At 42.3% G+C, this 15,468-nt stretch overlaps 1 protein-coding gene and 1 long non-coding RNA gene across 2 annotated transcripts; both read right to left on the bottom strand.

Moving 5' to 3' along the window:
- On the bottom strand, positions 1-328 carry LOC122140605. The gene is made up of 3 exons (XR_006157187.1): positions 271-328; positions 152-196; positions 1-66 (listed from the first exon to the last, which is right to left on the bottom strand). It is a non-coding gene; the product is annotated as an uncharacterized LOC122140605 (long non-coding RNA).
- Positions 329-3,609: 3,281 nt separating this feature from the next.
- On the bottom strand, positions 3,610-10,702 carry LOC109051746. Its single transcript, XM_042746010.1, has 8 exons — positions 10,664-10,702; positions 10,188-10,262; positions 5,367-5,643; positions 5,158-5,279; positions 4,930-5,049; positions 4,804-4,851; positions 4,069-4,137; positions 3,610-3,972 (listed from the first exon to the last, which is right to left on the bottom strand). Exons 1-8 carry the CDS (start codon positions 10,700-10,702, stop codon positions 3,832-3,834), a joined length of 891 nt encoding a protein of 296 aa, XP_042601944.1. The 3' UTR covers positions 3,610-3,831.
- Between the last annotated feature and the right edge of the window lie 4,766 nt (positions 10,703-15,468).

Below are 15,468 nucleotides of genomic sequence, written 5' to 3'. Positions count from 1 at the left end.
CCTTGCGATCGAGAATTTCTCCAGAATCTGGAGACACCACCACTTCCGAATAGATGGTATGTCAGTCTGCAATACACATGTAATATTGGAGTTTTGCATTGTTTGTTTTTTAACATTCTTGGATACATACATTCCATGAATTACAACTTACATCCAAAAAGTGAAACATGGCACCAGTACAGATGCAGAGGGCATACTGTTAAAGAGAAAAATAATGATTACGGAGATTTAGGACAAACAGGAAAAAATTAGTAGCAATTGTATGTTTACCATAAGCATGAATATCCCACAGCTCTGTCCATCTGACTGAACTGGAAATGGCTGAAAAGTAGTATACAGTTACTCAGATGTGATGTTGACAACCATATATAGTGTCCGCTGAGCAAAATGAAATGTCAAAATTACATAGTAAGCAAAGTTACATCAAAATCTTTGCCCGTCTTCTCCACCCACGGTCCATTACCCACTGCTCCTGCAAGTTGTCTGGAAAAAAATTCCAGAGAACAAGGCTTTTACTCAATCCTGAAGCCAGAGAACAAGGCTTTTACTCAATCCTGAAGCCAGAGAACAAGGCTTTTACTCAATCCTGAAGCCAGAGAACAAGGCTTTTACTCAAACCTGAAGCCAGAGAACAAGGCTTTTACTCAATCCTGAAGCCAGAGAACAAGGCTTTTACTCAAACCTGAAGCCAGAGAACAAGGCTTTTACTCAATCCTAAAGCCAGAGAACAAGGCTTTTACTCAATCCTAAAGCCAGAGAACAAGGCTTTTACTCAATCCTGAAGCCAGAGAACAAGGCTTTTACTCAATCCTGAAGCCAGAGAACAAGGCTTTTACTCAATCCTGAAGCCAGAGAACAAGGCTTTTACTAAATCCTGAAGCCAGAGAACAAGGCTTTTACTCAAACCTGAAGCCAGAGAACAAGGCTTTTACTCAATCCAAAAGCCAGAGAAAAAGGCTTTTACTCAATACTAAAGCCAGAGAACAAGGCTTTTACTCAATCCTGAAGCCAGAGAACAAGGCTTTTACTCAATCCTGAAGCCAGAGAACAAGGCTTTTACTCAAACCTGAAGCCAGAGAACAAGGCTTTTACTCAAACCTAAAGCCAGAGAACAAGGCTTTTACTCAACCCTAAAGCCAGAGAACAAGGCTTTTACTCAAACCTGAAGCCAGAGAACAAGGCTTTGCCTGAACAGGATATCAGTCCATTTCACTCAGTTTGATCTGTATTTGTTAAGGCTGTTACACAGTGTCATCAGATTGAAGATTTTCAGAGTGCTGTTCAGGCTTAACTGGATGAAAAAAAAAAAAAAAAAAAAAATTGTAGAAAACGCCCCCTATCATGTATTACAGTTTTTCTCATTTGCTAAGACACACTAAATGAAACTGGGATCCGCTTGATCTTCATCATCACATTATTAGCACAGCAGAAGTCTTCTCTTGCAAATGTTTTAACACTTTTTCATTTGTTTCACACATTTTTCACACCCCTTTTTCAAAACAGTTACCACAGATCTCATTGAAAGGCCCCAAACTCTATTGGATTCACTGTGTTGAACAAAAGAAAAAAAATCTATTCACAGCTGATAGAAACTACTTGCATAATTATAAATCTCTATGCACCTGTGTGAAACTCATTTGCACAACTCTTCAATCAGCAATCAGTCCTCATCCATCTATAAAAGATGCCACCTCTGTGTTGCTATTTGCAAGCATGGATCAAAGAGGCCATAGGCACGGAAGGAGAGTAAGAGGCCATGGCAGAGGGGCCCGAGGAAGAGGAGTTTGTATGCGTGGTGGAGGAGCTGCAGCAGCGAGAGGACAAAATCGAGCTCAAGTTTCAAATGAAATTCGGGCAACAATTATTGACCATGTCATCAATCATGGCTTGTCCTTTAGAAAGGCTGGACAAAGGGTCCGGCCCATTCTGAGTCGGAGCACTGTGGCATCTATTGTCAGGCTTTTTTTCGGAATGAGAACAGGTAATTCACAGTGTTACTGTAATGTATACCACTGTGTATTTCAGCTTTACTGTATTGCCCTGTTAGCAGAACAAACTGTGTCTACAGTACAGTAATGCATATGTTTTATCAATCCCATTTATGTGACTGTCATACAGTAATGTCAATTTTGACATGCTTTTTGCTTTTACTTTATAGAATCCACACATTGCCACACACTGGTGGCAGAGGAAAGATATTTATTATTGAACAGGAGTCTGCCATTGTAGATATGGTAGTGGCAAACAATGCAGTCAGACTGCGTGAAATCCAGGCAGCAGTAATTGCAGATCAGGGAGCATTTAGAAATATAAACAGTGTGAGTTTGGCAACTATAGATCGAGTCCTTAAACGAAACCATGTCAGAATGAAGCAGCTGTACAGAGTTCCATTTCAAAGGAACTCTGACATCGTAAAGGAGGCACGATTCCAGTATGTGCAGGTACAGATTTTTTTTTTTGTAATACCTTGTTTACCATAGTTACATGCGACTGGAATAATTTGCTTTATGAATTTGCTCTTTCTCTTAGAGAATAATGGAGCTTGAATCTGAAGGGGCACATCACAAATTCATTTTTGTGGATGAAGCCGGCTTCAACCTCTGTAAAGTGAGGCGACGCGGGAGGAACATCATTGGGCAGAGGGCCACTGTCACAGTGCCAGGTCAGAGGGGTGCCAATATCACCATGTGTGCTGCCATCTCCAATGATGGAGTCCTTTGCCACATACCAACTATTGACCCATACAATACAGAACGCCTCATCACATTTCTTGATGCATTGAAAGAATTACTGATTACACCCGAAGAGAGAGGGCTGTTGAGGCCTGGCATGACTCTGTATGTCATAATTTGGGACAATGTGCCTTTCCACCACTCTCGCCTTGTGAATGAATGGTTTGCAGCACAGCCTCGTATTATGATACAATTCCTCCCTGCATACTCGCCTTTTCTGAACCCAATCGAGGAGTTCTTCTCTGCTTGGAGGAGGAAGGTGTAGGATCACCGGCCATATGAGCAGATGCCCCTCCTGGAGGCAATGAATGCTGGTTGCCTGGCAATAGGTGCAGAGGACTGCCAGGGATGGATACGCCATGCAAGGAGGTATTTCCCTCGGTGCATTGCAAGGGAAAACATTCAATGCGATGTTGATGAGAACCTGTGGCATAATCGTCAAGAACGAATGGACTAAATGTGAAAGATATAATGTATATTTCTTTTTTTTTTTTTTTTTTTTTTTTTTTTTTTTTTTTTTTTTAAAAAAGGTATTTACACCCATAAGTTTCCTTTGGTAGCTTTTTTTTTCCAGTATCCATTTGAGTTTGTAAAGTATCATATTTCATATTGATGGCTGCATTTTGTATTTTGTTGTCCATTGTGTAATGATTGATTGAAAGAATAAATTAATTTGACCACAAGTTGTGGTGTTTGATGGAAATATTTGCTTATGTTGCATGTTTTTAATGTTTTGTGAGTGTTAGAGCATTTTGCTAACAAAATGAGTCATTTTGGCCATTGAGCTTCAGTTTTATCCTGTGTGTTAACGGTTTTGAAAATGTGATGTCAGAGTGGGCAAATGTGTTTAAGCAATCGAGAAAAACTGTAACTTTAATTCCCATAGTAGCATGTAACTACATGCACTTTCTGTTCTCTGGGTTAGCCTTAATCGGTCACAGGTCAAACCTTGCTAATGTCCTCTGCTTATGCGTTTCAAACCTAAATATGGTTCGGTATTTCTCATCTCCAAACCCATTTGGACATAATGAGTCCAGAAAAATAGCCTCCTTCTTAGCAACTAATAACACCTGTGAAGAACATACCCTATTAATGTCAGCTATAGGGGCACCAACTGGTTTAAAAATAGAGAAAAAACTAAAAAACAATGTAACTGTACACAAAGCATGTAGTGGCTTGCTGTTTGTGACCCCCTAGACCATGCTGGCAAAATGATGATGTCTTTAGATTCCACATTGTCCTATGAAAAAAAAAAACTATGTTCAGATCTCCTTGGACATATATTCACTTAAAGAGGTGCATCTGCTGACACTTGTCAACACATTATGCAACTTACCGGCAAACTAGGTTCCCTTAGTTTCCATTTAGGGACTTCAAATAGGTCAGCAATGTGGACATCCATTCCCTGAATAAAATTGTATGTCTGCATTTCATATACATATATCTCACAAAAGTGAGTACCCCCCCCCCCCTCACATTTTAGCAAATATTCTGTTATATATTTTCATGGGACAGAACTATAGAAATGAAACTTTAATGCATCTTAAGATAGTCAGTGTACAGTTTGTTATGCAGTATAGATTTATTGTCCTCTGAAAATAACTCTACATACAGCCATTAACGTCTAAACAGCTGGCAACAAAAGTGAGTACACCTCACAGCGAATGTCCTAATTGTGCATAAACTGTCAATATTTTTTGTGAGTACCATTATTATGCACTGCATTAACCCCTACAGACTTGAAATTCACCAGAGCTGCATAGGTTCTATAGGAATCCTCTCCCAATCCTTCATGATGACATCACAGAGCTGGTGGATGTTACACTCCTTGCCCTCCTCCACCTTCCACTTTTGATGCCAGATGTTTAGACGTTAATGGCTGAGTTATTTTTAATGGACAATACATCTATACTGTTATACAAGCTGTACAGCGACTACCTTAAGATGCATCACAGTTTCATTTTTAAAGTGCTGTCCCATTAAAGGAAAAGTATTTGGGAAAAATGTGATAGGCGTACTCACTTTTGCACAAATTTATGTGTAAGCCATCAAGGTAAATACAAATACATACATGTCTCCTGGCTGCCTCCTCTACCAGCCTGAAGCACGCATTCCCAATCTGAAAGCACAGAATGTTTTGCATAATTACAATAAAGCATTAGAACCATCCAAACTCTTTACAGCAATATCCACTTACATTGCTCTCCACCTGTTCATCTAGCCCCAGGCTCCAAAAGTCCTCCCTTTGAAGACAAACTGGGCCATCCAGAACAACAATTTCTTTTGCTGGACGTGTTCTGTCCAGCACATAGGTCAGCTAGAAATAAAAAAATATCCCTGTTAGGAATGAGCAATACTGCATTTATTATGTAAATCACACCTACAAGCTGTGCATGTGAACTATCCCGTTTAGTTTGGCACTCACCACTTGTTCTTGCTGAGGACACAACCTCTTGGACCACAGTGGACCTTTATTGGCATACTGGTGGTCCACCAGTCCAATATTTTCTGCATCGTTTTGGCTGCCCTCAGATTCATGGCTGTGATCTACACAACAGGAAAGTAAATACTAATCATCATTGTCAAGTGTCATGTTTATATTTGCTATGTAACCAAGTAGGATTATTACAATACCTTGTGGCCGAAAGTAGGGCCTTAGCTGCGCAACATTAACTTTCTGTATTTTCCCTAACATAGCCACACTTGCCACACCCTTCTCTGTCAGGGATGTGAGGGTGAATGGCCCTTGGTGTAGATCCTGGAAACAATTTCCCTTCTTCACCTTCTTTTTGGGCTCCCCAATTAGGACCTCGTCCCCTGCCTTAACCGAGCACTGGTGAACCCCTTTCCTTTTCTTTGCCTCAAAAGCCTTTTTTTGTTTCCCCTGTGCCTTTTCAATGTTTTTCCGTACCTTAAACATAAGAATATATTACTATGCGAACATTCTTATTCAAATTGAACAAGCCATCCACCCAACTCTGAACAAACCGTTTCATTGAGGGCCTTGACTCCAGCTAGTTTTAGCTCAAAAACACACACACACAAATCCGAGTGGATTCGTAGTAAATGACGATTTGTACATTCAGACACTCGTACATTTTAAACATTCAAAGGTTTTTGTGCACAGTTGGGGCTGGAGCTGACAGTCTTTTTCTCCTAATATTCCTCCTTTGGTTTGAAGTTGAAGTCCCCATGAAATCAAAATTAACATTTTTTTGGGGTGTGTGGGATTACAAATTTATAAAATGTTAAATCTAGGTTCCAATGTAATAGTATGTACATTGTGTTTTTACATTTTGAGGTTAATATGATGACATTCTGAGATGATCAAGTCAAGCAGCCCAGGTTTCTGAGACATTGACCTTTTGTTTGCTCTTCCTGACCATAAACTCAAGGCACAGCTGTGCCTTTGTTTCTATGATAATGTGAAGGTATGGGCGATACTGTCAGGCACCTCTGTATTTAAATGACACTGTTATGCTGATGAGATCAAGGCTGGGAAAATGCCAGTGTCTGGCACTTTCCTGATTCCATTTGCTTGCTTTGTTTATATTGTCTCCACCTCTATGTATCCCTCCCCCTTGAAATGTATATAAACTCCAAAGTATCACTGCTTTGGTTAGACTTTTGATGACTGTAGCGCTGAGCAGAGTGTTCTCAATAAAGAATTCTGCTGAAGATTACCCAAGAGTCTCCTGGTCTTCGCTTCTGAGTTTCCAACAGTTTTGGTGCCGTGACCCGGATAGAGCTTCTCCCCCAAATCCAGATTAAAATAACAATATCAAAAAAAACCATACTTCGTTCCAGACTGAATCTTTCTGTACAACCAAGGGTTGGTGAGTGTAACTCTATCCAAAAGAACCTTTAAGACCAGTATCCTCGGCGCCGCCAGAGAAGAGTTAACAGACAGCTGCAGGGTTTGGTTAACTAAGTGACCCTCTAAAAATTTATTTTAGAGATGAAAATATCCTCTGTTTAGGCAGGGAAGATTAGCATCACGTGCTAATATTGTGTTACCCTCTGTCTCGGCAGGGAAGTTTAGCGTAAAGTGCTAGAAGTTTGTGTTAACAAGTGTATCCTCTGCTTGCCAGGGAAGTTTTAGAAGTGTCCTGTTGTGTCAGAAAGACTTTACAAAATGTTGAGAAGGAATGCTAATCTGATACCAACAACTGAGAAAGGTGGACTAGCTACTCCTTCATGGACAGACAGTGAGTTCAAATCATTGTTAGGAGAGCACATGGACTCAATAGTGACAGAGTCAGTCAGATTGGATTTGATAAAGAAATTTGGTATTGATCCAGAAAAAGTATGGTCTATTGAAGAATGTAAAAAGGTACTAGGATCATGTATTCGCAAGAACAATATGAAAGGCATTATCTGCTGCCACAGAGAACTTGGTTTAGCTTTAGCTACAGAACATTCTCAGCGTAACTCAGAGCTAGAGAAACAGAACAAAGAGTTCAGAGCTAGAGTATCCTCTTTGACCAAGAAATTGAACTGCAACAAAGCTGCAGCAAAAACTGATGTGGAAGAAGTTAGTCAGCCTGATAACAATTATCCTGACTTACAAGCTTTCTTTGAATCAGATGTAGCCATCCAGTCAGTAACTGATGTGCCTGTAAATTCAGTGAAGGTATGTGGAGCTAGGAGAAGATTTCAGAGAATTGAGGGAACTGAAAGTGTTCCTCCCAACTCTTCTGTTGTCCAAGTACAAACTGTTGCCAAAGTTCTAGGACCTAAAGACATAGAGAGACTATCCCAGAGCTTACCCTCTGCACGCACAAATTTTACTGAATTTAGAAGAGCACTGATCAGCAAAATGCGTCTCTATGACATGTTGTTAGCGGAAGTCACACAGCTGATGTCACAAATTCTAACTGAATCTGAATTCAACAGTTTTGAGTCTGCTGTTACTTCTGAACTACAACATGCCAGTAAAGATGAATTGAGAGAGGGAGTTATGAGAGAGTTAAAGAACATTGTTGGACCAAAAGTGAATTGGTCAAAGGTCACTAGTTGTGTACAGAAGAAGGATTAAACTGTAAGTGAATACACTGAAAGCTTTTGTCAGTCAGCTGCAGCTTACAGTGGAATAGCTGACACTCCAGAGAAGGTAAAGGATCATAAAGGACCACTAGTTCGAACATGGTTTGATGGCCTTTTAGCCGAGTACAGATCTGCTTTACCATTCTTAGATCTTACATGGTCCAATGGAAGCTTGCAAAACAACTTGGACAGGTTAGCTACTTGGGAAAGAGACTCTGATGTCAAAGCCAGAGTAAAGATTGCAGCAGCATCTTTTCAGGTCAACACAGAGAACCGACAGAAACGTAGAAGTCTTAAGAAGGAGGGAAGTTGTCATTACTGTGGTAAATCCGGACACTGGATGAAAGAGTGTAGGAAAAGCAAGAAGACATTAAGAGAAATGAACAGCTTTACTCAGCTCCTACTCAGTCTACTTACCACTCTGAAGCAGCCCCTCCCCACTTCACCTAACTGTTGGAGCAGCTTGCTCAGGTGTTAACTGTTAGGGCTTGTGAGTGCTTAACTACCCCAGTAATGTACAACAAAGATGAAAGATTCTTTGAAAATAAAACTACAGGAAGGTGACTGTCACTTCCTTTCATTGAGAGAACGTTAAGTACACTCACAGCCTTCAAAGCTATATTACAGCACACACTCTAGTCACTCCTATTCTCTTTGGGTTATGATGTTTTGTTATGACTGATGTTCCATTGGAAGATGGAGATGTCACATAGTAAAGTTTCACACCAACTACAGGGACAGACTAGGACATACACAGACAAGTGGGGAGCCCAGGGAAGAACCGATGTGCAACAGGCCTCGGGGGCCAACCCTGTGGTGAAGACTTCCTCATAGGTTTCCCCTATCAGTAGTTTTATCCCCACCTCACTGGTCCATAGTTGTGAAATTATTTAAAACTAGGTTGAGAAAAACACTATACGATCACCAGACTTAAAAACCACTATATGATCAACAGAAGTCTAAAAATGTCTATGCATGAATACTGCTGGTCTGCTGTTTTCTTTATTTTCTTGTGTTGCAGGTATGTGTGCATGAGATGTCATCTCCATAAGCAGCACCCTGGTGTAATGCATCACCTCAGACATCCATGAACAAGCTTCTTGAGGACCAAGAATCATCTGTATGAATCTACATGGGAAATGGACTACAGAAAACAGACTTCACAGCTATTCGGGCGCCATGGACTTCAAGACTTCCACTCTCATGCTACATGGTTTTCTGTGTCATCATGTAGTTTCCACGACATGTTACCATCCATGTCATATGTGTCCACAGTTATTGTTCTAAAAATAACTATTACACCTAAGTAAATCTAGGACAAGACACAGAATAAGTTATATGTGCCTGTAACCTTTTCAAGTTACATGACTGCAAGTTGGGGCTTATGTTAAGAAACATAGGCCATAGAATGGACTTATGAAAGTTTAAATTTGTATTATGTGAGAGTTAGTAGAACTCTCAACGGGAGGACTGTGGGATTACAAATTTATAAAATGTTAAATCTAGGTTCCAATGTAATAGTATGTACATTGTGTTTTTACATTTTGAGGTTAATATGATGACATTCTGAGATGATCAAGTCAAGCAGCCCAGGTTTCTGAGACATTGACCTTTTGTTTGCTCTTCCTGACCATAAACTCAAGGCACAGCTGTGCCTTTGTTTCTATGATAATGTGAAGGTATGGGCAATACTGTCAGGCACCTCTGTATTTAAATGACACTGTTATGCTGATGAGATCAAGGCTGGGAAAATGCCAGTGTCTGGCATTTTCGTGATTCCATTTGCTTGCTTTGTTTAAATTGTCTCCACCACTACGTATCCCTCCCCCTTGAAATGTATATAAACTCCAAGTATCACTGCTTTGGTGAGACTTTTGATGACTGTAGCGCTGAGCAGAGTGTTCTCAATAAAGAATTCTGCTGAAGATTACTCAAGAGTCTCCTGGTCTTCACTTCTGAGTTTCCAACAGGTGTTAGTATCAATATGTTAGTTTTAAAAGTTATCTATAAGGCAGTGTGCTCCAAAACAGTGACAAAATTTGCATTTAGAAGATAGAAGCATTCAAAGCTTGCAGTTCATCACTTCCGCCAAAACGGCTCAACGTTTTTTTTTTTTTGGCGTCACATTTTACTTCATCTTCTCATCAAATCTTCTGACCAATCAAATACTCTCTAGAATCTGAAGCACATGCCCCTGCACTATAAATAGATGCTGAAACGCCAGCTGAGATCAGTCACTTGTTCAAAGTGTAGTATTTCCGGGACAGTGAATGGCTCATAGTGCAAAATGTAGGTGATAGGAAACGATTCATTACAACTACACAGTCTCAGCATGATTATGACCACTATTTTGTTTTACTGAGAGTTTAATATTGAATCTAGGGGGTAATCTATTTGTAAGGAACTCACCGTCACAGCCACCCCAATCATCACCCGCACCTGACTCTCATCAAGCACGATCCCAATCACTGGAGTACTGATCACCTGCACCCAGTAATCACTCACCAGGATAAAGACACCTCAAACTCAGTACTCTGGTGTCCAGTCTACTGTTTACTATCCACTGAACTGGTGCCTGACCTCTTTCTACTAACCTGTCTTTGCCATGTCCTTAGATATCCTCACAACAATCTCCTGTGAACTACATAAGCTGACTCTCCATCTGATTATCTCCAGAGCTCTGGAAGTTAACCTCTCAACAACCCAACAACACCTTGTCTCTGAAACACTTGTAAATAAACTCTTCACTTGCACTAAACCCTCCGTCTCCATAGTGGTTCGTGACAGAAGACCGGACCTACAAAATTCAACCATATGGATCCCCAGTCACCCGCACCTGTCTATCTGTTGCAGGAACTAGGCAGCCTCCTCCGGTCAGCACTCACCGCTTCATCCACTCCCTGCTCTGCCTCCGCCATTCCCATGGCGCTGCCTGTGTCATATGCGGGGGAATCAGCTGTATGTGGCGGTTTTATTCTCCAGGTATCGCTGTACATTGAGGCGCAACCACAGAATTTCTCCACCGATCTTTCCAAGGTAGCCTTCTTAATTTCTCTACTATCTGGGTGCGCCCTGCAATGGGCAAAGGCCATATGGGATGCGTACAGTGCCATAAATAACTCTTTTGAAGCTTTTACCGCCCACTTTAAGGAAGTGTTCAGCTTATCAGTGGAAGAAATCTCCATGGTGGATCAACTACTGCGGTTGCGTCAAGGAGAAACAACGACCAGTGAATACATCATCCTGTTTCGAACATTGGTGGCAGCTAGCGGTTGGAACGAAGCAGCACTTATAAGCACCTATCGTCAAGGTCTTAATCCACGGATCCATGCACAAATGGCGATCTACGAAGATTCCATCGGATTGGAGAACTTTATGCTGAAGGCCAATCGCATTTCACAGCACCTAGCCACCTGTCCAATCGTCGAAGCCGCCCACCAGTCTGGTTCTCCCGCTAACAGCCCTCCAGTACCAGAACCCATGCAAGTGGAATCCACATGTCTATCAACTGAAGAATGCAAATGCCGGCTCACAGCAGGACTCTGCCTTTACTGTGCCTCGCCAGATCATGTCACCCGTGCCTGCCCAGTAAAACCCCCATGTCCTTCGGTGAGTACTATCCAACAGAACCCTGTAATTTCCAAGCTTACCACCATGCCAGTCCAACTAGTCACCCCAGAATGTACTGGTTCTGGTTCAGCCCTGGTGGACTCGGGCAACTTCATCTCACAATGCCTCCTAAGCCGTCTCCAGCTGGCGCTCTGTCGGCATGCCCAGGAGCTCCGAGTTGAAACTATCCAAGGAAAGCCGTTAGGATGTGGGCGGGTTATGTTTCAGGCACCCCCGTTAACCCTCAAGATTGGCATCTTTCATGAAGAGGAGATGCACTTAAATGCATATAAATGCATCATTCATTCATTCATTCACTTCTTGGTACAGGAGGGACCCGTGGTCGATATCATCCTGGGACACCTCTGGCTCACATTACACTCTCTGGAAATCAGGTGGGATTCATGTGAGGTAACTCGTTGGAGTCTGTTCTGCCATCAACATTGCATCACCGATCTTCCTTGTCCAGTTCTCTGTTCTCCAGGGTGTCAAATGGCTTCCACCCTTGTCGAGAGCCCTGAGCCTGATGTTGCTCCAACGATCCCACCTGATTATGTGGCATTCCAGGATGTGTTCAGCAAACAGGCAGCCACCCACTTACCACCTCACAGGCCATGGGACTGTGCCATTGACCTCCTGCCTGATGCTAAACTCTCTAAGGGTCGAGTATATCCACTGTCCATCCCGGAGCACAAGGCTATGGAGGAGTACATCAAGGAGGCCCTCAAGCGAGGATTCATCAAACCATCCAGCTCACAAGCTGCTTCCAGCTTCTTCTTCGTGGGCAAGAAGGATGAGGGCTTGAGGCCTTGCATTGATTATAGAGTCCTGAATTCGCAGACAGTCATGTTGCCGTATCCACTTCCCCTGGTCCCTACCACCCTCGAGGAACTCCATGGGGCCCGCATCTTCTCCAAGCTGGACCTGAGGAGCGCTTATAACCTTGTTTGAATCCGCAAAGGGGATGAATGGAAGACGGCCTTCATCACCCCTTCTGGTCACTACGAGTACTGCGTTATGCTGTATGGACTCACCAACGCCCCCTCAATCTTCCAAGGTTTCATGAACGAGGACATCCTGATATATCCGCGGAACCTGGCCGAACATTGCCACCATGTGACACAGGTCCTCCAGAAGCTCAGACAACACCATCTCTTCCTGAAGCTGGAGAAGTTAGAGTTCCATCGCTCCACGGTACAGTTCCTCGGGTACAACATCAGCCCTGAAGGTATCCAGATGGACCAGGGGAAGGTATCCGCCATTAAGGAATGGCCCATTCCACAATCTGTGAAGGAACTCCAGAGGTTCTTAGGATTTGCTAACTTCTATCGATGCTTTATCCAAGACTTCAGTCTGCATACTGCACCATTAACCTCTCTCCTTAGAGGTAAGCCCAAGTCTCAGTCCTGGACTTCCACCGCCCACGAAGCATTCGAAGATCTGAAGAACGCCTTTAGCACAGCTCCCATCCTTCGTCACCCGGATCCTGAATCACCGTTTGTGGTAGAAGAGGACACCTCCACCACCAGCGTCGGAGCCGTGCTATCTCAGCAGTTCGGTGAGCCTCCACGCCTCCAGCCTTGCGCTTACTATTCCAGGAAACTGACCCCAGCGGAGCAGGATTACGACATTGGGAACAGGGAGCTGTTAGCGATCAAGCTTGCTCTAGAAAAATGGAGACATTGGCTGGAGGGAGCTAACTATCCCTTTACTGTAATCACTGATCATAAAAATCTACAATATCTCAGTAAAGCCCGTAGATTGAATCCCCGGCAAGCGCGTTGGACCCTGTTCTTCACCAGATTTAATTTCACCATCATTTACTGCCCTGGAAACCACAACTGCAAGGCTGATGCTCTTTCCCATCTGCATTCCCTGGACACTCCTTCAGACCCCAACCTATACTCCCTCCAGCCATGATTGTCAGCCCCATCATGTGGAGCACGGACGAGGACATCAGAGCCACTACCCAACATGACCCTGCTCCCTTCTGGGCTCAATTCACTGTATACCAGGCTCTGGACATCCAGGCAGCCAACGGACCCTCTCGCTCCTCCAAGCTCGGTACTGGTGGCCCAGTATGTCCCGGGATGTCATCAGGTACATCCGCAGTTGCTCAGTCTGTGCCATGTCTTCCACTCCATGTCAGCTCCCGGCAGGCAAATTGGTACCCCTACCTGTTCCTCGAAGGCCCTGGTCCCATCTGGGAATTTACTTTGTCACTGACCTGCCCAACTCTGAAGGTAACACATGCATCTTGGTTGTTGTGGATAGATTCTCAAAAGCCTGCAAATTAATTCCCCTACCAGGATTACCAACTGCCCTAGAAACTGCCGAACATCTCTTCAATCATGTCTTCCGCAACTTTAGTCTACAAGAGGATATTGTGTCCGACCGGGGTCCACAATTCTTATCCAGTATGGTATGGAAAGCCTTCCGTCTCCTAAGAGTGACGGTCAACTTATCTTCTGGGTACCATACGCAGAGAGCGAGAGAATGTGGGACTCAGCTCACATCCACCTCCAGCGCGGCGGTGGATATAAGGAACTGTTTGGGTTGTTGATATGGGTCTTTGGAGACTAAAAGTTTTTTAATAGATTTTTCAAAACAGTGCAGGCTTCTGGTACAGAAGTACACTGCTGTAAAATGTTTGGGGTAGGGTTATTTAAATGAACTAAAAAATATTAAACCAACTAATTTTTAAAATGAAAAAAAAAAAAAACCAGCCATGTTGCCATTGACATTTTAAAATATATTTCAATAGAAAAATATTTTAAATTGGAATAAAGTTTTTACTGTATTTTGGATTAAATAAATACCTTGGTGAGAAAGAGACTTTGTTCAAAAAATTAAATAGCTATCTTGCTGACCCCAAACTTTCAAAAGATCTTTGTGAAACATTTCACATTTACTCATACAGGATTTGCAGTACCACAGTATTGAATGTCAAGACAAAATGTCAAGAATCTGGTGTTCTGATAGTATGATAATCATGTCATGACTGCGGTAAGGAAGAATATATACGAATATCTATCTATTTTAATTCTCATAAAAAGGTACAAAACTATCACTGAGGCAGTACCCTTTCAAAATATACTAATATGTATACTTTAGGTACTACTATTTACTTTAAAAGTTTTAAAGTAATGTAAATGTGTACCAGGCAGGGGCGGACTGGCCATCGGGAGCACCGGGACATTTCCCGGTGGCCTGATGGTCATTCTGGCCTGCCGGCTGCCGCTGTGCAGTCGATCAGGCTGACGTGCAATAGGCTGGGATGCAACTACGAATTAATTGACGGATTTATGAATCCACGAATCAGGCGATCGCGGAGTGAAAATGACACCACCACATGACCCAACATCAGTGAAGCACTGCCTAATTGGCTATATCCAGAGGCAGGCTTCATCTTAGAAAACCGTGCAAAAAACAGAGCGTAAAAGCAAAGGAGGAGCAGAGCGGGAACATATAAAAAAGAGAAAAGCCCTGGCCACAGACGCATTTTGTTGATGCAAAATCCCAGCCATGTTCGCCAGTAAGGGAGCAGGTCGGTCAGCATAACATTTACATTATATTTACTAGGGGTGGGACGGTTCACTGAAAAAATCGAACTGTTCGGTTCTCCACATACGGTTCGGCACGCGCTGGAAACGCTGTTCAACTTAAATCTGACAAAGCATCTGTAATATGGTTTACTATAAATAACACGTAAAACAAACAGGGTTCAGTTAATATATGTTTCTGTTGATGGATGAACATTCTGGCTTCCCAGACATTACAACAACAGCGATAAAAAAAAAAAAACCTGTGGCCAAACATTCACTCTTGTTCAAAATGAATACGAACACTGGATCAGTGCATTCTTTTAAAGTGACAGTCTTTATATTAATCGAACAGCAACAACAAAGAAATCACTCACTGCTCTTGATTGAAAGCTTTTGTAACTTTAATAAAGATTTATCTTTAATTTGTAGTCCAAAATGCAATGCTGTTTTACATTTGATTACTTTATTCAATTTATGTAAAAACTATGCTATACTAAAAAACCCTGAAAGTCAGTTTATTTTATTTGGTAGCTTTA

This window comes from Cyprinus carpio, chromosome B19, assembly GCF_018340385.1.
Source record: "Cyprinus carpio isolate SPL01 chromosome B19, ASM1834038v1, whole genome shotgun sequence".
NCBI classification, from domain to species: domain Eukaryota; kingdom Metazoa; phylum Chordata; class Actinopteri; order Cypriniformes; family Cyprinidae; genus Cyprinus; species Cyprinus carpio.
The sequence above is the reverse complement of the archived record's forward strand: the minus strand, read 5'-3'. Positions and strand labels throughout refer to the sequence as shown.

What these genes read in the sequence shown, in the direction of transcription:
- LOC109051746 (XM_042746010.1), bottom strand. Translation starts at nt 10,702, where the DNA reads ATGGGAATGGCGGAGGCAGAGCAGGGAGTGGATGAAGCG. An exon ending in TGATTGGGGTGGCTGTGACG is followed by an intron (nt 5,644 to 10,187) that starts GTGAGTTCCTTA and finishes CTTATGTTTAAG; the next exon opens with GTACGGAAAAACATTGAAAA. An exon ending in AGGAGGCAGCCAGGAGACAT is followed by an intron (nt 4,138 to 4,803) that starts GTATGTATTTGT and finishes AATTTTATTCAG; the next exon opens with GGAATGGATGTCCACATTGC.